Source organism: Rhipicephalus sanguineus, chromosome 11, assembly GCF_013339695.2.
Source record: "Rhipicephalus sanguineus isolate Rsan-2018 chromosome 11, BIME_Rsan_1.4, whole genome shotgun sequence".
NCBI lineage: Eukaryota > Metazoa > Arthropoda > Arachnida > Ixodida > Ixodidae > Rhipicephalus > Rhipicephalus sanguineus.
Window position 1 is genome coordinate 100,852,654 of NC_051186.1, and position 27,616 is coordinate 100,880,269.

Sequence of the window (27,616 nt, forward strand, 5' to 3'; positions counted from 1 at the left end):
TAATGAAATCGGCTTCTGCCGCATCTTGTAAACCCTATCCAAAAAAAAGCGGGCGGCCGGGGGGGAGTCACTTGATAGCATTTGTGCCATTTTTCGATTTTTGCTCGCTGCCTACAGATCCAGACTTTCCAATAAGAAATCAGTTGATAGTCAGCTCTGTCCCTGTATGTCTTCTTCGTCCCGTTGTCTGCGCTCTTTTGCCACAAAGAAGAATCCACATTCAAGTGCGTGTTACTTGTTAAACATCTTGACAGGATAGCACAGATACTCCAAGAAAAGAGCACATAGCAGTGCTGAACTCACGACTAACTTTTCTAGAAATCACGCAGATACTTAAGATATCACCTGAACCCAAGTGTTTTACAGAGATAACATCATTTACATGGTCGATTCCACAAGATAAAAAAGGTGTATACTTGATGTTTTCCGATTTCCTGATAGTTTGTATGTTGTGAACAAATGAACTGCACAGCACGAAATCCAATTTGTTTCACATAAAAATTTTTTTCAACACAGGAAAATTCGACGAGCGTCGCCGGTTGACGACGACCATCTTACGAAGAGGCGTTTTCGTAAATTCGCAACCTGCTGGCAGCTACTGAAGCTATACTTACAATATATTTCTATTTAGCTAAGTAGAAGTGAAGAAGAAATACTCTTATATTTGATGGAATTCTGAGCAAATAGGCATTTTTAAAAATTCACGACAAACGCTGCGTTAGTGAAAATTTTCAAATTGGGACGCTATGGTTACTTCTGTGAACATCTTAGTTTTCATATTTGCTGTATGAATAGGCCTTTATTTGAATAAGAACCTCTGCAATTTTATTTCTCTAATAATTTTCAAAGTAGTAATTTTCATGTATTATTGTATGGTCGCCCATTTGAGTCGTCACCGATCATAGCACTTGCTGGCTCATCATTGAAGGATCCCTCGGGGCCGTCCTGCCCGCTGGGCACTTTGCCTGCAAGACTACGACATCCGCGTGCTGTACCGCAACGGACGCCAGCATGCTGATGCCGACGCCCTCTCGCGCTCCCCCTTGCCTGACGCCAATGCCTCCTGCTCAGTATCTCACATTGCTGTTTCTTCCATCGACGTTCACACCATCACTACCGAGCAGCGCAAGGATAAATGGATCACCTCGCTGATAGACTTGCTCACTGATCCGTCGGCACACCAACCACTCGCCCGTTGCGTCGTCAAGCCCAAAATTTCGCCATTCGTGACAACCTACTGCACCGACGCAATTACAACGCCAACGGCCGCCAGTGGCTACTTGTGATACCCCGAAGTCTGCGTGCTGAAATATGCGAGTCCTTCCACTCTGATCCGCAATGCGCGCACTCTGGGGTATCCAAAACCTACCACCGCATTCGACAACGATACTTCTGGCGAGGGATGTACCGTTACGTGCAGAAGTTCGTCCGCTCCTGCCTCGATTGCCAACACCGAAAACCTTCAACGCACGTGTCACCAGTCGGTCTACAACCATTACCTTGCCCTAACCATCCGTTAGGGATATCCTTAGGGAACTCCCCTGACACAAGCAGGATATCCTGCTTGTGTCAGGGGAGTTCTTTGGAAATTAAGGCTAGTCCACAAGTAATAGGAACAGAAATTTTACTGCGTTAGCGAGCTACAGTGGCATAGGCAGAAATTCATTTCGGGGAAGAGGGCGAGTGGGGGCATGGGCCCGGTCTGCTACCCCCTCGCTACGCCACTGTCCAAGCAGTGTCAGACAATGCACCTTTCTACCATTATTGAGTGGGAGAAACTAAGAGGCAGCAATGGCTTGTTTCCCATCAGTTCGTATAACTAGCTCATGCACTTTTTATGCAAATGAAATTGTACATTCAGGAACCTGATATGGTACAATCCTTGCCCGGATGCTCGTGGGTAAGCACCAGTGGGTGTTAGTAATCATGTGCCAGTGTTAATATGTTAGTGGCTTCAGATTCGAAGGAACCTTTGTGGTATTTAATAAAGAAAGACGCAGTGATCCTCATATCTAAAACATTTAAAAACTTATGTGCTTGCATATTGTACTAAATAATCATGTTCCTATTTCTTGTGGACGAGGCGTGATTTCAAGAACTCGCTGGATGCAAGCAGGATATCCTGCTCCCCTTGCTGTATTGGCTGCAGAAGCCCTACTAAACAAACACCTTCCAGCTGCCAGGCCAAAGAAATGGCTAATCGTGATGGCCAAAATATGTTTGCCACTATGTCATACCTGCACGGGATATCCGACAATATAAGAACGGTTGGTGGTCGGGCAATCATCAGCATAGTGTTCACGGCCTCAAATAAGCGTGCTAAACTATGAAAAGGTTGCAACCCAGACACTCACTTGGCTGCAATAGGAATCACAGGACACATTATGTGCTCTGCAAAGAAGGCATCGTTTATCAGATGATGGGATAAGCATTATGTGGGGCAAATGGGGCAGTGTATCAAAGAAAGGCTCAGGGAAGACTGAAACATAAAGAAAGGCAGTGATGACTGGTTAGCTGAACACTGGAGCATGTGTGGTTGCTTCCCACTTTTTGATGAGAGTTTCATCGTGCGTATGCACAGCAACGAAACTACTACATTAAAATTGAGTCGGCAACTATTAATAATCTTGGCTGAGATTGCATTAGTGTGCCTTCACTATCTTTAACAAAGAAATAATTATTTTTCTTCGATGGTGCTGTGCCTGCGCACGCCCAATTTTTTTTTCATGGCAGCACCACACAGTTTCACCACAGTTTCATGGCAGCACAAACATCACAGATGTTCGATGGAAGATGAAGGAGGCTTGAAGAGACGAAAAAAATCTTCAAACGGTATGTCAATGCAGCCAACTCTTGTACGAGTAGACTTGCCTTCATCAAGATGGCAACATCAAGAATTAACAGTTGCTCCCTTTATGAAGACAACTCCAAGTTTCAAAACGTTGGCTCTGGCGACATCCCATGTTCAAAGATTACAAGCTCAACAACACAAACTATTCGACGTTCCATGTTCAAGGAATGCAAACTAAATAATATGCATTGCACTGAAGTGCAGAAGGTACATTTCTCACTCCTAAGCTAAAGGCCAGTATATGCTGTATATCAATAGACCTTATGCAAAATTGCTGCCATCTGTTGGAGGTTTGACGAAGCTAACGATTCGGCGCCATGTTGGAGGCTTGTGCCCGAATTCTATTGCTGTCGCCGCTATCATTTCTTGCTTGTATCCGCTTTGGTAGTCGGCAATCAGGGCATAAAAATGTCAGGCGGGCCTGTACACGTTACCGGCATTTCCTAGTTTTTACGTTGACGGTTATTACGTGTAAAGAACCGCCTCACAGCGAGAAGAAGGTGCAAGTTTGACACTGCTAGTCACGTGCAGGCCTGACGTCGCCGATAATGAAGCTCTGCGCTAGGTTACAAATTGGCCTGTCTGTTTTCAGTGTAGCGAATAAAGCGTTGTTAGCTATCTGAATATCATGCTTGTATAATGTAGGATGGTTGGGAAGAGGCTTTATTTAGCGCGGCTAGGCGCAGCGATGACGGTAAGAAAGTGCAGTTGACCCAATTGAAAGCATATTTCATGAGGGACAGCCTATGTCGAGCCGACGTAGTGTCCATCTAATTTTAAATAAAACGTTGTCCTCTTTTTATCTTTGAAATAATATTATTTCACTGTTGTAGTCATCCGACCTATGTTATGTACAGAATTACCGTGCGATTAAAATGCAGAAAATTGCGCATCTCATGCACGTGGAAAGTGAACATGAAAAGTGTAGTGTCTCCTAGAAGTAGATGCCGATCAGCTGGTATTTTATTGAATATCCTTCCGATATGTGATCCTATATAACAGGAAACGCCAAGAATATTCGTGTTCACATTGTCGCTTTAGGGGCCTACTGGTGCTTTACAATTTAAACCCGTTGCGGCAAGGCAGTTTTGCTTCGCCGACTGAAACCGCCTCAGCGCGTAACCAGCGGTAGCGCACCCACGGTAGAATGTAGCACATTTCCCGGAACAGCATTTTATTTAGTTTCATAAGAAAAGTACCGCGCACTTGAAGCACCTGTTAACATTTCATAGCAAACTGGAGTGTACAGAGGATTCTTCCGAAGGGGGGATCAGCTTTTGGGAGAACCTGATTTGCTCTTCCTGGGGTATAAGTTAAACAAAAAAAAGTAAGGGGTGGGGGCGGTCAGGACATCCGGGCAACCCGTCTGAACCTGGCAGTGATACCACATGAAATGCTTGAAAAATACGCATAGTGAAGAAATACGCACGCAAAGCATCCCACCAGACGCTACCTTGTTAAACTCCACCATCGAAAACAAACTACAAACAACACGCTCCAGCACAATCGGTCCGTCCGCTGCAAATCAATGACGCGCACGAGCTATCTGTCTAACATGTAATTGTTATCGCAATTTAATAAACAAGCTAATATCAACAGCAGCGCAGGCATGCGCGAGTAGCCGCGATGCAGCTTTGAAGCTCGTACACGAAGCGGGTTTGTGCCTGCAGCAAGCACACGGTGCGAAAACTTTCTTGTTCTGGCATGACATGAAAGAGTGTTCTCTGATGAGTGCCGATGCTGTCACATACCACATATATTAACGGCGAACGGAAACACGGCGTTAGTCGTAAGCAGTAACCGAAGCAACGGAACGATCTGCTGATTCTCGTCGGCCACGAGGAAATGTACTAACATAGAGGCTTGGTTCCTGCAAACCTTCTTTCAGCATCCCAATTTCCTCAATCTCAGCAACACAGCACTCGAAAATATGTTGGCATTTTCGTTCTTATCAGCCGCCACACGTTGATACGTACGCTCCTTGTCTACATGCGGAGCGCGCTTAGCCTTCATGGCGGAAATGCACACAGCGGCCGCTAGATGGCAGCAGATTTTGCATAAGGTCTATAGGTGCTATGTGTCCAAACTGCCGCAATCTAGTGATGAAAAGAAATGCCTACCACTCATTATGGCTTGCCCGGGCTTGCAGGAAGTATGCTCCTATCTTGTACTGCAATCTGTCCTCTGTGTCGGTGCCATGAACAGCTCTCATCGCTGATACATGCATAATAGATACCACAAGGAAATGTTGATTTTCACTCAAGACAAACCCAACCACACACAGATAGTGAGTACCAAACATGTCCTCAGGCAAGTCTATATTCATATATTAAAGAGATCGATCCTTGAATGAAGGGATCAGGGTGCAATAAGAACAGGTATTAGTGGACCAGCCACTTGCAGACTATTGAAAGAGTGCCATTGCGTGTTCAACATTCACACATGTACACAGTAAGCAATCAGTCATGGGCACGTTACCAGTAAAATGTAACAGTGTTACAGTTACCTAAGCCAAAAAAGTGGGATAGGTTTCAAACAGGAGAAAGTGCCTCAGACAGGCTGGCCGACGTTTCCATAGGGGGACCTATCTTTATCGAAGGCACCTTGTCATCCTTGGCGTGTTAGTTTTAAAGGGTTAGTGTTGACGTCATGTCTAGCGGTGGTGCTTGTCGCTGTTGGTAATTGCTGCCTGGAAAGAGAAAACTAGAGAGAGGAGTGTAGCCCTTGCCACATCATTTCAAGAAAGTTTGCAACGGCGCTCAGGCCTCTCATCTCAGAAGTAAGGGGAGCTGCAAAGAAGGAAAAAAAAAGCAAGAAAAAGGAGAGAGAAAAAAGAAAAAAAATGGAAAAGGGGGGGGGGGGGGTCTACAGAGCGAGAGCCGTCAAAGGCAAAAAAAAAGAGTGGAGTATGAAAGCCACTTGGAAAGGCTGCAGAAGGGCGGCACGTCTAGCCCTCACAAAGGGCTGCAGAAGATGGTGGATAAGGCAACTACAGGCGGGGAAAGCGGGCGGCGTACTTTTAAAAGCAAAGCCCACATGTGGAGTTTAAGTGATATTGAGAGGGGTGTCTGAAAAACACGTGCTTGATGGGTGAAGTCATTGGCTCTGTTAAAGTAACTGTTACAGTTACAGTTACAGAGTTTCCAAAAGTAACCTGTTACAGTTACACTTACTGTGACAAGTAACGTCGTTACTTTGTTGCAGTTACTGTGACGAAGTAACGTCGCTACTTTTCCGTTACTGTATAAAATAAATAATAGATTACAAACAAAACGATAGAATTCATTTATTAAATATGTATGAAGGCATGCGGGCAGTCAAAATTGCACGTGGTAAAACCCTAGACGAAGTAAACCTAATAGGGGGCCAAACACAAGCATTTGTTGTGTACACCTCATTTTGTTGCATCAATTTTGTTGTTCATGCACCGTTGGTGAAAAAGGGAATTTATTTGCAAATAATAATAACAAATGTCCTCTGATACTCAAAATGGAAAATGTGGTTGATGCACTAGAACGACGGCAGTATCATAGGATGTTTATTAACGACACCCAGAAGCGCATGCAAATAGCAACGGAGAGTGTGTGACGAATGAAGACGACGTCCATTGTGTCTGTTCCATATATATGTTCAAGGTGTATCAGACCCTGTTCGGTTAGCTTTGCGTCCGCTGGGCATACAAACCGTTTCTAAGTCCCGTTATACTCTGGGGCATGTGTTCGCGAAACCCAAAGATTGCACACCTGCAGACGATCAGAGTAGGGTGATATACAAGCCCGATGCGGGCATTGCGACGCGACTTGCATCGGCGAAATGGGAAGGAAAGAATCAACGAGGCTTAAAGAAGGCAAACGGGATGTTGTTAAAGCAACTCATGCAATGCATTCTAAGACGGAGCTTGTTTAACACTTCCGGAGAACAGGGCATAGCTTTGACGTAAACACTGTGACGACGCTGGCTCGTGAACGAAGGTGAGGGGAAGGAACTCCTGGAATCGCGGTTCATTCGCCGCGACGCGTCGGCTTGCAATATAGTTACTGTATATGGCACCTTTAGGAGCCATGTCGTAGCATATATAGTAACTATAGTCGGATACAACTTAAGAAGTCAGGAGAGACTAAAGAAAAGAAATAGTCCCGCTCATGCACGCGCCGATGTTCTCCAAAGGCGAAGCCACCGCCATCCCGCTCATGATGTCCGTCCCGAGTGCGCGCCCATTGGTGCAGGCTTGTGTTCATCTGCCTTTGAGGAGAAAATGCCGCTGACTTCTAAAGTTGTATCCGACTATAACATGCAACAACCACATTCCCCTACTGGTTTACACGGACGTATGGGACACTGGTCGATCTCCGCAAATTTTTTTCTTTCCTTTTCTTTTTCTTGTTGCCAGTGTATACTGAGGATGTCACATGCATAGGAGGCAAAACGTCCATGTGATTTTGTTAATAATTGTTGTATTAAGTTGGAGTAAACCTTTTACAATTAGTTTCAAAGAGGTTTTGAAAAATTACTTAGTTCACGGTATTTGAGCCTCTCAACCGTTTCGCGCTCTGCTGCTTTCTAGCCGTCAGTCAAACACGATTATTGCGCAGCCTCGGACGAAGGAGAATATAAACTTGGCGTCGTGATGTTCCACCGGTACACCAAGAACCGAGCTAGAAGCTCAAGTGACAAAAAGGATATATATACGCCGGAAAAAAAAAAAAACTACTTGAATTTAGCAAGTTGTTCAGTTCCAACATGATTGACTTACGACATGTAGTTTACAAGTAAACTTAAGTTGTGTTAAAGACTGACTGCTGACCTCGGTCTTCTGCAGGGTAGATAATTCTCTAAGCGACCTCCACCCCTAAATTGGTAGGGGAGCCGTGCTGTGGAAAGATGAAAGGTGGAGAGGATATGGGAAAGTAACTGTAACGGTATTTCCCATTACAGTTACTCTGTAAAAAAGTAACAGTGTTACCGTTACAAGTTCCTATAAATTAAAAGTAACTAGTTACAGTTACAAGTTACCGAAAAAAGTAACTAGTTACCGGTAATGCGTTACTAGTAACTAGTTATTGCCCAAGACTGTAAGGAATACCCGAAATATGCACATAGCCCTATGGGCGATCCACATGAAAATAACGATATGCACACTTTTATCGAAATATAAAAAAAAATGAAAGAGTGTGCGTGGTCCATGTGCACTTGGTGTGAGGTGGGAATGAGCCATGCATATTGTATTGCATCATGAATGTAAGCCATTCAGGGAACAAACTTTTGGTTCTCTAAAGCGAATTCCCGTGTAGTTTGTCTTGTAGAGTTGAGCTGTCAATTTGATTTCATTTTAAGTTATGTAAGGCCTTCACAAAACCGATAATATTTTCCAACTTTCTGTGAACTTCTGGAAACATATATGAGAATTGAGATCTTTTTCTTTTAATTTATGACCTTACAAAGCTCAATAAACCCTAAATCATTGCATACTAAACCTTGGTTATGCATTTAAGTAAGAGAGCAATATTGGTACTGTGCTAAGTAAAAAAAAGCGTGAAAATACAATAACTTAAAGCACCACACAATAAAGCAACATTCTCGCAACATGAGCACAATCTAAGTTATTTGTGATAGAGAACCTCGTGTGCTTAAAGATGCTAAGAAAAAATATATAATGGCAGAACACGAGCTCACGCATATTTTCTCAAACACACAATATTGAAACAAAGAGTAGCATGTGTTAGCTTAATTAGCCTAATTGAATTGACATATTCGTCTACTAACACTATTTGATATAAACATGTGCTTCTTCACATTAAGTACGCATTTGTTGGAGTGTGCACTTAGTACCAGTACGTAACGTAATTCACTCAAATACATTACTTCGAGTGAGCTCCTTTAAAACATTTATGAGGCAGCTAGGTTAAAATCCTAACCACAAAACAACTGCATGGATTTCTGGCGAAAAGCTCGGGGACGCAACCACGAAAACATATCCATCATCGTGTGCGCGTGTCAGGGCTGTGTGTTTTGCTATCACGTCAGGGGCGTAGCCAGAAATTTTTTTCGGGGGGGGGGGGTTCAACCATACTTTATGTATGTGCGTGCCTATATACGCAAGCAAAACTGAAAAATTTCGGGGGGGGGGGGGTGAACCCCCCCAACACCCCCCTTGGCTACGCCCCTGTATCACGTCCCCAGTCTTGTGATAATTTTGCGTGTTATTGCCGAGTTTGGTGAACTCTCGCGTCACCACAGTGAAAACATTATGGGACGACCCCATGTGTTTAAAAGCACACACTTTCTAACGGCGACAAGGGATTCTAGAAACACTCTCAAGCGATGACCTCGTACAGTAAACAGTCAAGGAATAACAGCACAACGACACGAGGCCTGCATGATCGAAGCATAAGATTGCGTAGCGCAATGCGCATCCTTCAAACATGTCATTTATGGTGGTGTATATAAGAGCACCCAAAGCACAAAACATACCTGCCTATCGGGTATCTGTTGATCATCCTCGCTGTGCCAACACGACGGTTACTGCAAACAGTTGTCATGCAATGAAGTAACAAAGTTACGTAGTTCAGCGACCTTCTTCAACTTACCCAAGTTTGGCACAGTCGCTCGTCAACAGGCTCAAGCTTCCGCTCCTGTGGAACCTCGGTCGCCGCTTGTCAAAACACTCGGACGCGGATTGTCTTCGGAAGTACACTCGATCACTCGATCAACGTGAGTAATCGATGAACGAAGCAAGAAAGCACTTTTGAGCGCGGACACAAAGCTGTGCGTCCCGTGAGGCTGTGTTGAGTGGCAACGAACAACGACCATCATCCGCCACTGGATCAAGGCAGAACGCCCCAACACGCGGAAAATGCCCAGTCGACGAATGTCGCGTACGATAAGCACGCAATAAACGCACACAATACACGATAAACATGTAAGCGCGGCACACATGTGTTCACGGGAAGCTGGTGGTGCTCCGGCAGTACGAGACCTGTTGCAACTGTTAGCTTACAGTCTAAACCAAAAAGAATGTAGGTGGCAGCAGTGTCGTGATATGCTACAGGCCATAATTTTTATTAAAAATAAAACGTATTTGTGGCTTTTCACACAGGCGAAGGTCAGGGAGGCGGGGCTCTGTATATAAGCGTTGCGTCCGCCTTTCGCGTCGGGCCCCATATAAGCGTTGCGTCCGCTCGAGCCATTTCCGCCTCGGGCTCCATATAAGCGTTGCGACCGCTCGCGGCCGCATATAGCGGGCCCAATCCGTCACCGCAGAATTTGTCACGCTTAATGGCGATTGAAGGGCCGCTTATATGCAGTACGTTGTGGTGGAATAAAAATGGGCCGTTTATGTGCCGGACGTTATACGGTACTTGAATAAGAGTGTAGAGATCGTGTATGCTTGGTTTATAAAATCAACTTTAAAAGCCTACAGGACTGAGCTTGTTTGTATGCCTTCATGACATAGTCATACTAGCATAATCACGATGCTTGGTCTTAACTCGGTTGCGTGAATGAGCGCACCTAAGCATGAATTCCCGAAGCTTCCTCTTCGTAAGGGATCGCTACCTTTGTCAAGACGGCTCTGATTGCAATGTGTGCAACGTCAGGTCGGGCTTTAGTTTCTCCTTAGAAGCCTTCACAACCCTTTCTGGCCTTAGCTGTTTGTGTAAATTTGGGCCCTGAGGCCGAATGCGCAAAGCTTCCAGCGTGTAATTGCTGCTTAGCACTGACGAGGTAATGGTATTGCCAGCATCACGATTGTTTGAAACATTCTCCTACGAACAAATATGACGCACTGCATTTCCACGAACACATGCCCAGACCTACAGCAGCAGTATCAATTCTTGAATTCTGTAAACCTCTTTCAATATGGCTTCATGTGTAAATTAAATGAACGTAAATTAAGACGCAAAGCATTTAGCACTCACACTGAATTTGGCATGCAGAGGTACAAGTCGATTACAGATGTTGACACTTTCCTGCGGAAGCGGGTGTGCAAACATGAACTATCTCGCCCTCAGGATATATATTCATCAACTACCAGCGCCAAACGCACAATCTCTTCCATGCGGCTATCAGTTAGCCACTCAGCTTCGATCAGAGCGCTCATGTACTCCAAATATGAAGATACAGTTTCGAATTACAGCACAGTCTCGCAGAAGCATTCAACCATCGAAGTAAATATCTGTTTATTTTATTTGCCTCACGTGAAACAATTTAGGTGATGGATTGTGTGCTCTTGACAGTTTACGAAGCTAATATTTCTCAAAAAATCACACTATATCCACGAAGTGAATGATCATAGAGGAGCTGGCTTGGAGATAATCGGGTAAACCATGAATGCTCCGTACGATTCCTCTACTGTCATATAAAGACGTCACACGTCGTTATAGTAGCGATTGTGGTCAGGTTGTTGTCGAACCACAAGGGGTCGCAGTCCTTGCAGTAGTGGCCGAGCGTGTGGGTGAGGAAATCGCGCTTGAAGTGCGCGTCGGCGACACCAACTTCACTAGCGACCGTTTCGGCGCTTGGGCGCTGTTCCCCGCGCCCGTACCTCTTCGAGGTTCTCTTGAAGCCGCTTCCGCACTGCTTCAGCTTCGCGGGCTTGTATCTCGGGGTCCGCACGACGCTCACGTCTCTCTTCGGCCTCGCGAGCTCTCACCGCGGGGTCTTGGCGGTGAGCCCGCTTACTGCTGCCTTGCGATCCCTCCGCTCCGCCGTCTTGTCTTTTTCGTTCACGTTATTTGTATCGAAGCGCACTGCCGGAGTGGAGCGAGCGCCGCATGCTACAGTTGGCTATATGCTATATGTGGTTTTGCCTGCGTTATTATCACCATCAAGGCTCTCGAAGAACAAGAGGAAGAAGACTTTTCTTTCGCGCGAGCTGCGCCTTTAGCGGTCGCCTCTGTAACTAAGGTTGCGCTTACGGCGCGGGAATTTACCCCAGCTCAAGAACCTGGTGAGCCAGCTCCTAAAAGCAGGCGACATATTCTACTTTGTCGTTGACAATTTTTGGCACCTTGTGAAAATGACAAGGAACCTGCGTGTGCGCAATGAAATGTGCATATATGTTTGCTGGAATGCTGAGTAAAGTTCATTAGAAGTCTATCAGGTTTCTTGTGTGGTTTTGTAGTCTGTAGGGGAGTGTGTTTGCTAGAAAAATGGATGAATTATCTGCACTCATCCTAGTATGTTTGTTTCCAAAATTACATTTTCACATTTACGCTTGCTTTTTCCGATATAGCTGGCGTTACGAAAGAGTTGATGGCAGCGAAATTCACAGCAGTGGCGACGCAGGTTTCCACCATATGTAGTACCGCTGAGTACCAGTTCTTCATGCAGCCTAAAACTGATTCCTCGCCCTGTTCGTACGACGTAAAACTTTTCACAAGTTCGCAGAATGCTGTGCAACACCCGTGTGGCACATTTGGTGAACCGGTCTAGCAAATTTAAAGAGCTGAAATGTTATTCTCTCCGGCTTTTCGTGCTGTTCTTTCGGCAACACACTTGATCTCAATGCAGCAACGGATAGACTTGATGTTACGAGATTAGAAGATGTCGGTTCGTACGTATGAGATGCACATCAGTGCGGTGCTTACGCTTTCGCGCTTTACTGTGCTATAATACGCTGAAAGTGACGATCAGCACTGAAGCAGTGCCCACGTTTTTTTCAGAAGCCACGAGATGGGAGATGCTGTCATTTCGCCTTTGAGATGATATTAGTTTTGTGTGCTTTAATTTAGGCATTCTCTTAATAATATTGCGTCGTTTCATTGAATAGGTTCACCAGCGTGTCGATCGCGCATACCTACGAGATGGGAGATGCTGTCATTTCGCCTTTGAGATGATATTAGTTTTGTGTGCTTTAATTTAGGCATTCTCTTAATAATATTGCGTCGTTTCATTGAATAGGTTCACCAGCGTGTCGATCGCGCATACCTACGTCGCGCAAATCTAAGTGCAATCGAGATAGCTTCGAAAGGAGATGTACTAGATACGCAAGGACGTTCCGAGTAGGTGAAAGGCTTCAGTATTGACTGTACTGCCTAGAACGTCGCGTGATTCAGCACTATTTATGACTGTGTCTCATATTGCTTGGTCTGTCCCTGCTGCAGTGTTCCACAACGCCGTGAAGTGCCTAAACTCCGTCGGCACGAAGCTGCACAAGTGCATGGGGACGCTCAGCAACACGCTTCAGCGCGGCACGAGCAAGGCACCACCGAAGGAGGTCATCCACTACGCCTGCTGGTAAGCTGAGACTGCGGTCTTTTCTTTATTAGATATACAGGGTGTCCCAGCTAACTTGTGCCAAGGGTTAAAAATGCAATATTAGAGGCAGGCGAGTGAAATCAGTTGCAGAATTCTGACAGCCACCACTCGCACTACAGACTATTTTTTTGTTTTGTAATTAATTATTTGGTAATAAAAATGAGTTAACTAAATACCTAAATATTGACTTTAAGTAAGAAATGGGATTTGCAAACTTCGAGAGCGTCTTCACAAACCCCCAGTGCATTATTTGCGATAAAGAAAGTCTCACATGCGGTTGAAAAGACTAGAGAAAAAACTACGGGGAACATTCGCTGCTAGACAGCTGCATGTCCGATTAGGACATTGCTAGTAACATCGACGGCTTGAGTTTAGGTATTATAAGCTGGAGTAAAGTTTCTTTGTTTTTTAACACGAAAGTGTTTTATGCGACGGTCCACCAAGTACATCCGTCACGGATATGACGTTGATAAAATGAACGCCAACGGGTGAGAAAGAAAAAAACCAAGAAAAAGATACCCCGCTGGGAATCGAACCCACGACGTTGCGGCCGCGACGACAAGCGCCCGACGCACTACCGACTAAGCTAACTCGGGAGATGCTAGACATGGCGCGAACGCGCCTTATATCTTTCACACATTCTCTTTCGCGGCGGGTGGAGCGGGGCGGTGCCGCCGTCTGTGAGATGTGAAAAGAAGTAATGCTTCACGCTCGACACTTACTAGCGCTTACTCCGAGCTTGCACAGGATATCGGAGGTTATGGTTAAAGCGTCTCGATACCAGAGCGGTAGACTGGCCGCGCTGGCGTCGCCGAGGCACCCTTGACGCAGTTACGTTCTTTGCCTTTGGCTTCGTGTTAGCGTGCGTCGGCTCATCGGAGTAGTGCAGCTCCCACGTGCACCAACGGGATTTCTCCGCCGCCGACTGCTTCAATTGCGAGAGCACCGACTAACAAAACTGCTGCAATATGCGTTGCAGAAAGGACGCGAGTTCGACGGGCGAATGTCGTGCCTTGGTGGAGCGAGAGCAGCGCCTGCGAGACAGAGGCCAGCGGGACGCACGCGTTTGCGGCTCAGGCTACGAACCTCTACCTCCCGTGTTGCTGAAGCGCAGTGTGTGTTAGTGCATGCATGAGCACAGGCGTTGGCTACCCATTACTAGAAAGCGCACACCGTGCCGTTTCTCTCCTTAATTGACGACGCTTTGAAGAAGTGCATACCGGGTACCAGTGTTGATTATGAGCTTGTTGATATCATCCTTACGCGGTATTCACGATTCGCTGTGTCCAAATATATGTTCACACCGTCAGCTACCACAACGGTTTAATAATGATCATGGGCGTTAGTCGTCGCGATATAGACATGCTGTCAACATGGGTGCATCCACGTCAAACGGTGCTATAGCTGCCAAACACGAATAGACATTGTACAAGGTCTCATATATCACTACACAATAAGCAGTACTTCTGTGAAGACACGTGTCACTTTCGTGTTATACCGATTCCTATGACAGAGGGATCAGCCATGTTTTTTTACTGGATGGAGGCCTCAATTACAGAATGTAAACGATCTGTTAGCATTCAAGAGAACAGGTATGAAGAGTACGAGGTCTCCCGAGGGTTTGTGCTCGCACCGTTTTTGTTCTTAATTTAGATTATTGAACTTATACATAGCTAGACTGCAGTGGCGTAGCCTGAAATGTTGAGCCACATTGTATGGGGGTTCAGCCATACTTTATGCATGTTCGTGCGTGCGTTTCAATGTGTGCCTGTATATACAGACATGTAAAATTGAAAAGTATCGTGGGGGTGGGGGGGGGGTGACTAGGGAAGTTGGAACAACACCCTTCCCCTCTCTGGATACGCTATTGCTAGCCCTTTAAATAAATCTTGTTTGTCATGAATGTCTAATCAGCGCAGAGATAAAGCGGCAGCATGACTGAATAACGTCAAATGACTACTTGGAATACTTTCAACAATGGTACGGTACATAGCAAATATCATTAAGCCAAAGTAAAAGTATATGTATGATTATGTCGCAAAAACTTGGCCCACTTATGCGCTACAAGGTAAGTAGGTAGAGTGAAAACTGATGACAAGGACTCACCATTACCTCGAACATGGAATAAACATCACACGTACGGAAAATAATTGGTAAAGCAAACCATACATAGGGTACATCAGTGTGTTACTCAAGGATATATGCCACATCTCATAGAGAGTTCACGCCCTACAAAGCCATCCAACGACCTATAACGTATCGTGCTCGTGAAGGGTGTAACACTCTAAGACGATTTTGGCGAACATATGCAGCTTTTCTGGACACCAGTGGCCTAGTTCGCGTGAACGACACCACGTGGCGTATCGACCTTAAAGAATTCAAAAGTCCCGCCATGACGTATGCAGTGACGCGGCACTAAATAAAAGAGAATCAAAAGAAACAGTACACACGCCCCGAGACTGTCGCTTCACCTCGGTGCGCAGAAAAGAGAGCGCTGTTTGTCGGCGTTATCTCGACGGCGACGACTGGCAATGAATTGGCAGTTTTTCTAGACGTGCCATGTCAAATGCCTGGCCGTTATAGACGCGCCCACGATGCATGAAGAGCATCGTGTTTTTATTTGTTTGTTTAGTTTCTTGCGCTGCCGTACCGGTGGGATTTTGGAGCAGCATGCTGCTTTCCGAGATTTTTTTTTCAGCTAGCGGGAACCATTATGTTTGGGTACGAACAGGATATTGTGGCTGCATAATAAACCGAATTTCCTTTGGTGTACCACTTGGGTGACGCTCGTTTGCTCCTTGCGTTACCTCAAATTAGAACTGGATAAGTTTGAGAACGCTAGGAATGAGAGCAAAAAAAGGAAGTTAAATATAGTTTTGATTTGTTTTCAATTAGTTCTTATTTAAATGTGGCTGCCACCGCAAGCTTGGCGCCGTCTAAGCGGGCGTGCAAAAATGATACAGTCGTTGAAAGATGATCTTGTACACCGGAAAATGTGAACTTGGTTAGTTTTTTTGTTAGGAATGAACGTATAGTAGAACACATACGACGGACGTGTTGTGTAATAATCTCTAGATCTGCCGCCTATCCCGCTAAAAAGGGCACTTATCTATCATAATTGCATTTCTTCTTTTCCATTCTTTTTTTTTCCTTTTTTTGCTGGAGGTGATTGTCTTGAATCCTGTTGGCGCAGATAGACCAATAGGTTACTCTAATGGGCTGCAAGTTCTCCTGAAGCTCTCCTTTCATGTTCTGTAGGCGCAGTCTCTTTCAACTTTGCACTACAGCAAGCACAAAGTCGATCATGAATCACCTACTGGCCCAATCGTCCACTTTGATCAGCACAAAGAAATTCAGAAGAGCGAATTTAGGCATTTTTGCGCTGACAACAACGATTGTTAATGCAACATAATATAGTAACTATTCCTACAATCTCTCAAAATCACTTCTTTATTCTGTATCATTCCTGATGTAGAATACAAAATGCATTTGACTTGCTCAACAACGGGTCACAAGACACATATAAGAGAAAAGCGAACCCGTTAATTCCCCCTTCTTTCGTTCACCCAGCATATGACAATTTCTTCAGTTCTGAGTGGAGCTCCTTCTGTTGCCACGAAGATGTGCAGGCGTTCCAAAGGAAATCTTAAGCCTTTCTTTCCAGAAGGTTCCCTTAAGAGAACGATGGTGTTTATGCGCACATGAATTTTGATTTGTAGTTTTTCGCTCGTAGCAATGACTGAAAAATACCAGTCTTCAGCCAGATAAAGCCTAGCGAAATCTGCTTTTTCCCTTAATATCTACTGCTTTTCAAGCAGTAGTCTTCATCCTCTGAAAGCCCAACGGAAAATGACCCATGTCGTATAGAATGATTACAGCTCCGCTTGAGGGTCTTCAAAACCGGAGCTTTTTTTGTACTTCATGATGCAAAATATCAGCCGCGTATTGAATCCTGGAATCTTCTGGCTTGATAGGAATGCCAAAGCTGCGAAGACATTCCTGGTTGGGATTCTTTTTTGGCTCAAACGTGTAGGCCCACCTTGAAAGTCCCTTCCAATGTATCGGGTAGTTTTGTCTCTATTGTAGACAAGGAAATCATAGTAAAATAGATAGTAAGAAATATATAATTCAATATTAAATTTTACTGCAACATAAAACTTGCAATAGAAATACGCGCGAAAGCGGCTAATAAAAATTAATAATATTCCAGAAGACACGATAACTGGCATGTAGCCTCGACTTTAATAATAGGGATATCCGCACACAGGTGTGAAGTCTGGTTAATGTGCATCCATAGCACAGTGCTATCATAGATGCACGCGTTTTAGAAAACACCCTCTAGACATGGTATTCCCTCTCAGCTTTGTCTGAGTGGAAAAAGCTCAAAGAATTGAATTCCTGTCAATCTGATAACATGTTATTTTTTTCTTAGATTAGGCCCTAAATCTGCCCTAAATGGTGGCTCTGCGCTGTACAGCACACACGAATGCATTCCATAACGTTTGGGCTGTGGCATGGGCTTCGCAAGACACTGACCTACGTAGGCGGTGTCACGGCTGAAACGTTAGTAAAGGCATATTTTATTTTGTTAGTGAGTGCTACCCGCAACGCATGTATTCTCTCTCTCTCTACACACACACACACACACACACACACACACACACACATATATATATATAGTAGTGGGAAAAGAATCACGCGGACCCTGATAGAATAAGGAATGAAGAAGAAACTACGACTTTCGTTGGTTCAGCACTGTATATTTTCGCTAACGTTTCGTCTGGTGGACCAGACTTTGTCAAAGTGCGCAAAGTACATATATATATATATATATATATATATATATATATATATATATATATATATATATATATATATACCTAGACCTGAGGCGAACAAGCAAGGCGAGCTTGATCTGTTCATTAGTTTGATGAACCGTAATTAGGCTTGGCTCGGGAACGCAGTGCGGAGGGCAATCTAGTGAGCGTCGAATACTTGGCTCATTGAATCGGTAGGCAGAACTGTAAAGGGAAAAAGCGCTTGTTAGTTTTGAAGTCTTCTTCCTCGTTGTTTTCATTCACTCTGTTGTACATTGCTGCTAACATGGGTACCTGTTAAGGGAAAGTCACCAGTAAAGACAACATGCATGTGTCCATGCCTGGACCTCCCTCTTAGTTACTCCCTCTTATTACTCTTTCAACGGCGTGAAGTGGCGTTGCGGCAACAAAGGCAGTTTGTAATCGGCTAATATTCCCTATGAAATTACCTATGCTTTTCAGGAAAGCAGCGTACACTAAAGAACGTGTTGAAAGGGTGTCGTTTCGCCTCACAAAAACAGTCCTGATATCGTGCATGCCTCTCGATTGCATTATCGCCTCGCGCCCGGCACTTTCACGTCACAAATGCATGCGCACGTTATGAGCGTGAGACAGCATTCTTCATAGGAAAGTGGCGAGTGCCAAGAATTCAAGAAAGGAAACGCAAGCCAGCAGCAAAGCAGCCGGTTGAAGATCCCTCCGTCGTTGCTATGGCAACGGCGCGCGCGGCCGCGCTCGCTTCCGAGTCTGCTTGCCTACCGTTCCCGCCGCCGGCCTGCGCCGGTCCACCGGTCCCCGCCTCCGGCCTGCGCCAGTCAGCGGGGAGGGGAGGGGGCTAAAGGGAGGGGGCACTTGCTGAAGGCCTTGACAGTTTGAGAGAAACACCTATTCTCATTATTCTTGTCGATAAAACACCTCCTCCGTTAAACTTTTGGGAGGGGAGGCGGGCCCTTGGGGCATACCCCCTAGCTACGGGCCTGGCCTCTGGACCCCTAGGTGGCCCCGGTCGCTCTACGAAACTTCTTCCGAAGTACCACGGCAGGTACCGTGTGGTCTAGCAAGCCTCGTACTTCGTATACGCCGTCAAGTCGCTTGAGACTTATTGTAATCAGTGTCGTGGCATGAGATTGTGCATATGGACCTGCTAAAGCCTCACTGCCACTGTGCAGCTGTCCGTAATTAGCCAGGATGGCTCTTTTTCGGAGGGGACGTAAATATAATGCAAAACAGCAGCACTACTTGCAGAAGCACAGAAGGATGCTCCCGTAGAAAAAAGGCGACGATTCAACAATACAAGCTTTGCGTTGGTTCTACTATTACTGGTTACGTTTCTGCGTCGTCTCTAATAGTAGAGTACTTCTTTAAAACGCTTCATTATATTAGAAATGGCTGCCCTCATGCTTGCCTTGGTTTCGTTTTTTATTGCCTTCTTATGGTTGAGGTTAACTAAAATCTGGGTTCCGTTTCTTCGTTATGAAGTAATAAGTTGCGTGGTAATAAAAAATAAAACATTAGAAGTTTACTTGCTCCATATCCAAAAGCGAAACCGAAACTGCAACAAATATCTTGGATGAAATGGTCCAGCGAGAAAACAAGCAACTAAATCTTCAGCAGCGTTGTACTAGTAATAATAATTGCTGGAGTTCTATGTGCCCAAACCATATTATGTTTATGAGGCGTGCCGTAGAGGAGGGCTGCGGAAATTTCGACCACTTCAGGTTGGTAACGTGCATCTAAAACCAAGTACACGAGCCTCTAGCATTTTCGCCTCGTTCAAAAATGCTGGAGCTGCCGTCAAACCTGTGCCCTTTGGGTCAGCAGCCGAGCACCGTAACCGCTGTACCACCGCGGCAAACATAAGCAATTCTGAGAGAGACAAAAAAAGAAGAAAAAACCGCATTGGGATTCGAATCAAGGCCCCAGCGACTGCGCGCAAACAGCCAGCACGGATGATCAACCCATTCAGCCACAGCACGCGCCGGGTAGCCCGTGATACGATAGCTATTATAAAGATACTACGGTCAAACTCTCCTTGCAACGCTCCTTGCAAGTGTCTCCACCTTCCAAAGAGCAGGAACGGAATGCAAAAGTGAAAACAGCTGCTTTCTGTTTGCAAAAATGCGCTGTAGACCATAATTCGATGTTTCACAGCGCAAGGAACGAGGACGACATTGGAAAACACACACAGCGCTAAACTTACAACTGGCTATATTTTCAAACTTACAGCAATATATATGCGCCAGGAATATTCACCAGGAAAGAAAAAAGAATAGAGCAAATGAAGCATACAAAAAATTCCAGAAAAAATCGTAGAAGGCCAAACAATTTTGAAACGTGATAAAAAGTGCACGAGTGCCGCTTCGCTTGCTCTTTCGAGCAACGAAAGTGAATTTCCCGGGATCGTAAAATACATGTGATATCGATGATGGGTTGTTGTTTACGGCAACTACAATTTTTTGTACACCAGGCCTGCAATTGTCGCGTGACCAAAATTACGTAACATCGCACATCTACTTATCTGACTACAATCACGTAACAACTAGCCACGTGACTAAAAATCACGTAAAATCAAGTAATTAGTCTCGCCACTAAAATCCCGTAACGTCACGTAACTATTGACGTGACGTGTTGGCGCCAAAAACTTCGGAACAACCGGGTGGCGCGGGGCAACCCCAGCGTCTGCACTGGACTCTAATAAACATGTACTTTCTCTTTCACGTGACTAAAATCCTATCACGTAACTACTAGTGACGCGACATTTCCCCTTCAAAACCACGCAACAAGTGCGTAGTCTGGGGAACCGACCGACACCTGAGAAGAATAGATTATCCAAGCCTAGTCCTATAATACTATACTAGCAAAAACATTGCACCTCTAGCAATAGCTTGGTACTACTAGCAAAACCTTAGAAGCTAGGTCGAACACTAGCTCCGCTTTCGGTTCCAGCCTTGCGCAACCAGTACATGCTGCGCACATTTTCATTTACAGATGTTTAAAATGGCATCTTATTGCGGTACGTTGAAGTGGGCTGCGAGTGCGTGCGTAAAGCTGCTGAATCACAGGATTTTCGTTTTGTAACTGGGAGCACCAGTCCCTGGACTTCCCGAAAGCTTTGATCCACACACGTCATATCACACGGACCTATCCGATGCAGCGCACAGTGCTTTGTGATGTTAAAGGAGAAGGCATGCTGGTTTTTTTCTGTTCACGTAGGGCGATAGATATGACAAGAGGTGAATAAAAATCCCAGTTTCACCGCAAGGACGATGCAATGAGTGCGATAGCAACAAATGAAGTAAAGCTGCAGGCAGCTAACTCAGATGCAGTCTCGCGTAACTCTACAAAATGGTGCTGTAAGAGAACACAGCCATTCGAGGTAGGAAAGGGGATTTCGCATAGTCTCTTCGAGTTGAGAGCACAGCATATAGAAGGGTATATGAGCCGTCCGCTGATGCTTGTCGAGATAGCGATATTGATTTCATTTCAGTTAGGGCGAAATCATTGCACTGCTGTTTGATAAAGAACAAATAATTTTTCCTATTCTTTGATTGGCTTAATTATCTGTTGGTTTCATTAGTAGTGTCTGACAAAAAAAAGAACCCCTCGAAAAATTCCCCTTCGTTCGTTAAGATTACGACAGACACTTGCGTTAGCCCTAAAGTAAAAAGCAACTGCAATAAAGTGTAACTTTGTCGTTTAATTACTATGCCTCGCTTGTCTAAGCTTAGTTCGCTTCCTTTACGTTGCTGAATTGTAGGTACCTGAGAAGATCGTAACGAAATCATGAGAACGGAGAAGTAAGTTTCCACCACAATACGCGTACAAAAGTTCGAAAGAGCTTTGTTCACCATAACTTGATCGGGCGTTCTCTTCCTTACGACGTTTATAAAAGAATAAAGTAAGAATTGCAAATGTAGATCTGAACGATATGATACGCGTGGAGTGTTTAAACATACACTAAAAGAGTAATAAAATAAAGAGAAAAAGAAACGGCAGCTCAAGATTACAGTCATGAACCGAAACCGAAACGAAAGCTCTTTTTTGTTTCGGCGGCGACATCCTGTGCGAAGCTGTGGAACTAAGTCACGGGTTCAAAAAAAAAAAAAAATGCTGATCCGTCGCCCGGAATCGAACCGATGACGGCGCGGTGAAGCCGCGCTCTGAACTTGAGCGATTAGCTCGCTCGGCCACGGTGGACGCCTTGTCGCCTGTGGTAAGCAAGGGTTTATCAATTTACCACAAACATTTGAACGACCGCGCTTCAAAAAACGCGTTAGGGAACAATGTTATGCCAATTGCGGCAAGTTGAGAATGGCTTCAAACGAAAGCTGAGTGTCAGGACTACATGTGATTTCCTGACCATTAACATAACTTGCTTAGTTTTACGACAGTGACCGTTTTTGTCTCGAAAAACGGGCCACATTTTTCGCCGTTTCCATAGACTCCCATTGTACAATCTTTAACTGCTCTGGGAACAAAATTGAAGCTTAGTGCAACATGATCGCTGCTGTCCTCTCGTGCGTTTAGGTTCCCAGAAGCGCTCTGTGGTCTGCGTTTTTCAACATTCACCCTCTACACTTAATTATTCGGGAAAAACTCGCGAGTTCCACTGGAAACGCGCTAGCTTCGCGCCGGGGCCGCCAGGGGCGCTGGCTGTGATGTGTCCACAAAAGCTGGATATGGTTGGAAACTGTGCAGCATCGTGCACTAAGGTACATGACATGACATGACATGACAAGAACTTGTGGGTGGACAGCGCCGGCAGGTGGTTGTGTGTGCCACGCGCAGTCCGGCATGGCCAAGGATAGCCAGGACACTTCCGCGAAGTCTGCGTCCTTCTCCTCCACTTCTTCCGCGGAGAGGGGGCAGTATGGGAGCGCCAGCCGCGAGTGCGCCGATCGTGGGTAGAAGAGAACGATAACCGCGGGTGCGCTCGCAGCTCGCGCTCAGCAGCTGCTGGCAGCAGGCAGTTGCGGCCGAGGCAAGTAAAGACGTGTTTCTTCGGGTCTCGGCCTCATCTCTTAAGGGTTCAGGGCTAGCTATAGCCGCAAAACTTTATTGCAGTCCTGAGGAACTCGAATCTGGGGAGCCGGAGGCCTCCAGATCAAGTTGGTGGCTCCGCCCACGATGGTACTGGAAGTCGAAGTTCCGTCGCGATGTCGTGGGCCCTCTGGATTGATTGATTATGACGGCTCCGGATTGCAGGATTTGTATAGATACCTTGACCTAAAAACCCAACTCAAGGTATCTGTACAACTCCTGCAATCCGGAGCCGTCATAATCAATCAATCAATCAATCAATCAATCAATCAATCAATCAATCAATCAATCAATCAATCAATCAATCAATCAATCAATCAATCAATCAATTATTTAACGTGCCCAGGAACAACCGGAAGGTGTTTGTGCAGGCGCACACAAAAATAAAACAACAAAATAAACAATACAATTCAGACAGTCTTCAGAAATAACAAGAGCAAAAACGCGTAGACATAATAATAATAATAATAATAATAATAATAATAATAATAATAATAATAATAATAATAATTATTATTATTATTATTATTATTATTATTATTATTATTATTATTATTATTATTATTATTATTGCTGGGGTTTAACGTCCCAAAACCACGATTTCATTATGAGAAGCGCTGTAGTGGAAGGCTCTGGATATTTTGACCTGCAGGTGTCCTTCAATGTGCAGCTAAGCCTATGTACACGGGCCTGTAGAATTTTCGCCTCCATCGACAATGTGGCCGCCGCGGCCGGGGTTCTATACCGCGACCTGCGGGTCAGCAGTCGAGCAACCACTAGACCACCGTGGCAGGTTTCCGGAGCGGTCGGTATCCGCGCTTTAAACCAACGTGAATATGCCACCGCTGGAAGCACTAACAAACCAGGAGCGGCCTTACCTATTTTGAAAATCACATCAATGATGTAGCGCTAATATACAAAAAAGTCCAGTTTCGCCGCAAGGGCGAAGCAATGAATGCGATAGGAAGAAACTAATGCTATACGAAGTGAGGCTCGCCAATGGATACTCTCAGTTTGAACGGCGCTCCTGTTGCAAAGGTGGCCGAATCAGCGAAGGAAACTAGCATGCTTCAACTGTCGAGCTGTGACACTTGATAGTTCGCGCTCGTCTTCTGTTTGTTCGTTTAGCGGCATCCCTTGAGCTCGAATTACTTTCGTACGCTCCGTAACATGAGCGCGGACATCACGGTGAAAGCTTGAAACATTCCTCTTCCCCTCACCACGAGAAAACCGCGCGAGCAGACAGCGGAAGGGCAAGGTTCTCCCTGCGCAAATATTAGAAGCGAGCGAGCTCGCCGACGACCTTTAAATGCGCCCGTCGCGATTTTAGCGCCATCTCGCTGGTAATGAAGAAACGCTTACAAGCGCCTGCCGTCTCTGAGTCTGTCCAACGGTAAAGGGTGTGTATATAACGCTCGCCGTTAGCTACGTGGAGGATCTGCGTTTCGTGGCATAGTGGTTAGCGCCACTCGCTGCGGAGCAAGAGGTCCCTGGTTTCGATTCTGCGCTTCGGAAGCATTTTTCTGAATTATTTTTCTTTGGGGCTTTTATATATATATATATATATACATACTTATACTTATACGGTGCATGACGGCGGCGACGGCGACGGCAAAATCCAGCCGAGACTGTCCATATAATTGCTGTCGCAATAAAAGATGTGTAATTGAGCACAAATAAGGAAATAGAAATGAACAGATCATCTGACCGGCATCAAGCATGTTCGAAAGAATACATTAGGCTTTCTCTTCCTCCGAGATCCGTAACTCACTGCAGGGCATTATAGACGATTGTTGAAGCCAGCAACACGAGTCGGCATTTCATCTACTAAACTGATGGTTTGTCTTTGTTGTTCATCTGTCGTTTCTTTTCATGAATCCCTCGCCCGACAGAAATGGACCTTTGAACTGAATCTTGAACACTTTTTCTTCGCAGTGGGTACCACGACGCACTGCAGTGTGTGGAAGATTCCGTTTCCAGCTGCGACACGGATGACGGCAAGGAGTTCATGACGGGAAGCATGGAGAGCATTTTCGGCGAGACCCTCAGCCTGGTGTGCGGCCAGTACTCGCGTGGCTCGACTGCGTGCAAGCAGCTGCCGGTGCTGCCCGAGCTCGCGCCCGACGAGACCAAGATCACCAACGTCATCGAGTTGGCCATGAGAGTGGCTAGTTCGCTGGGCAAGAAGTAGGCCCCTGGAGCTGCGTTGTACACACTTCACACGAGCACACGCCATACTTACATCTTTTTCATTGTCCTATCCTCTGAGTGCAACGTGTCCAAGCGCGCTCCACACATGTTCGTGTCTTTCTCATACATCGCAAAATCATTCCCCACAGGTTCATGTCTCTTTGCCACAGGTAAATGTGAAGCTCCTAAACACGAATTACGGCCTTAATTGTTTGCTTGGCGTTTCGAGGATATGTTATGTTCTCCTGGCCAAACGCTGGTCGCTTGGGATGACGTGCACAACGTTCCTGAGATTTACGGGCATGAATGTTGCTCAGAGTTTAAAGTGAGCCCATAGAGCTAAATGTCCCGTGATTTTATTGCCAGTGGAGAAGCATTTGTTTAGTATTCTTGTAGCCAAAGCTGTCGGTGATCGCTACCGTAGTGAAGTAAGAGGTGATTGCCGGTACGCGGCAGCAGTACCGTTTCGCGCTGTGCGCGGCTTCGTCCTACCGAACTTCCACGAACACGTCACGCCAGCCTGCGAAGTCATGCTCCCATACTTTCGTATTGCGAAGAGAGAGAACGCAATGTACGTCCATGAACTGTGACGTAGTCGTTGCTACGCCTTGTAGCCAATGGGCACTCCATCGACATGCACTGTGGAAGCTAAACCGTTGCCTTCGTGTGGCTCTAAACGAGAGGGAATCAATCAACTTTAAGATAAATCCACAGAGACGTCTCGACTTCATGTTTAGATGGGAGAGTGCCAGCTTAGCCGCCGTATTAGTGCAGTCATGCTTTTATACCACAGTTATATCAGTGCATGTCACGTCAGGGTAACGCGCATTAAACGCGGGGAATTTTTCACGCTTGAGCTCTTCGGTAACATCTCGCCCCGAAAAGGAAAGAAGGTAGAACTAACTACAGGAGTCCGCTAAACGACTTTCTGTTTGCTACTGTACGCGTGAGTAAGTAGGCGGCGCGGCGTTCAAGCACACTGGCTTTGGCTTTTGAACGCTTGCTGTTTGCTAGTCTACCCACAGCATCCTGAATACGTCCTGCATTGAAAGCATCCATACGACATTCATTAAGTGTGACTGTGTCGTACTCAATAAGGAAAGCTGATGCAACGAAGGTTTTTCAAACGTGTTGTATGCACCAAAGGAACTTTGATTCCTTGCAAAAGAAGAGTCCACGGTTTTGTGTGGGGGTACACTAATCGATAGCTAGGTGCCTGCTGAACGTTGACCAAACAGAAAACGTTTCTGTGGCATCAAAGTGTGAATGGTATGAGAATGCAAGAATATATTTCCAAAAGGGAAAATCGTCACCAAATAAAAATGTGTACGAGTCATTTTGCCTCGTTCGTTTTTAGCAAGCCTTGAACGCTGAATTGATTACGTCTCCCAGCTTTCGCCTTTTAACACCGGAGCTGTTTAAGCCGGCCGTGAGAACTTTAGTTGGTTGAAAAACTTTGTTTGGGTCCTGCAAGGCGTGCGTCAGCGCACAGCGGGCGACTCCCACGTCGGGACCGTTAGGCCAAGCCTGCCGGCCGCTCCGCGGGCCTGCTGGCCGGCCCAGAGCTGGTCAGCCAGGAGGGAGCTGCGGAGGGCCGCCTCCCACGTGGCCGAAGCAGTATCGGGATTGGTGTGCGTTGCCTTGCACTCCCAGAGCATATGTGCTAGCGTGGCTACGTCTCCGCATGCGAGGCAAGCGTCATTGGGGAATACTTCGGTATAAATGGCGTGGAGGGAGCTCGGATTATTGCCCGCAGAAAACCACAGGTGAGTACAAGCAAAAGGAATCGAGCAAGCCCCACTACAGAATACAGCATGTGCCAGAGTTAAACGAAAACTGCGGAACTCTTACGTCGGCAGAAGGAGTGACTTTTCTCTCCTCCTCCTCTCTAACTTTCCTTCCCCCTCTCCCCAGTGCAGGGTAGCCTACCGGGCTCAGCCCTGGTTAACCTCCCCGCCTTTCTTTTATTCTTATTCTCTCTCTCTCTGTTAGGCGAAGTGGAGCATGTGAAGTACGTGAAAGCGATAGATAGAGGAGCAAAGAGAAAGTGGAGAGAGAGAGGGAAATAAATAGAAAGAGAGAGAGAAAGAAAGCGACAGAAAGAAAGACAAGGAGAAAAATAGAGATAAATAAAGTGAATGAAGGCATAAAAAATAGAAAGACAGCGAAAGATATAGAAAGAGAGAGAAAGAAATAAACGGACAAGAATAAGAGACAGAAAAAACTGAGCAAGTGCGAAAGAGAAAGAAAAAGACAAATGAAAAGGGAAACATAGAAAGAGAGAGAAAAAGAAATAGATAGATAGAGAAAGACAGAGAAGGAAAGAGAGAAAGAACGAAAGAAAGAAAAGAAAGAAATAGAAAGTAACAGGTACAAAAACACATACCAGAAATATATTGAAGGAGAAAGAAAGATAAGAAAGAAGCATTAAAGTGAAACAAGGAAGACCACCCAGCTCCGT

The 27,616-nt window shown here is 45.5% G+C and overlaps 1 protein-coding gene across 1 annotated transcript in view; it reads left to right on the top strand.

The window, feature by feature from the left end:
- LOC119373480 (uncharacterized) overlaps nucleotides 1-26,487 on the top strand; it is a 48,899-nt gene extending 22,412 nt beyond the window's left edge. Inside the window, exons 4-5 of the mRNA XM_037643515.2 lie at nucleotides 12,955-13,087; nucleotides 24,901-26,487. Of these exons, the coding sequence (XP_037499443.1) occupies nucleotides 12,955-13,087; nucleotides 24,901-25,156 (389 nt within the window). The 3' untranslated portion in view covers nucleotides 25,157-26,487. The remainder of the gene's footprint in view (nucleotides 1-12,954; nucleotides 13,088-24,900) is intronic.
- The last annotated feature ends 1,129 nt before the right edge of the window (nucleotides 26,488-27,616 follow it).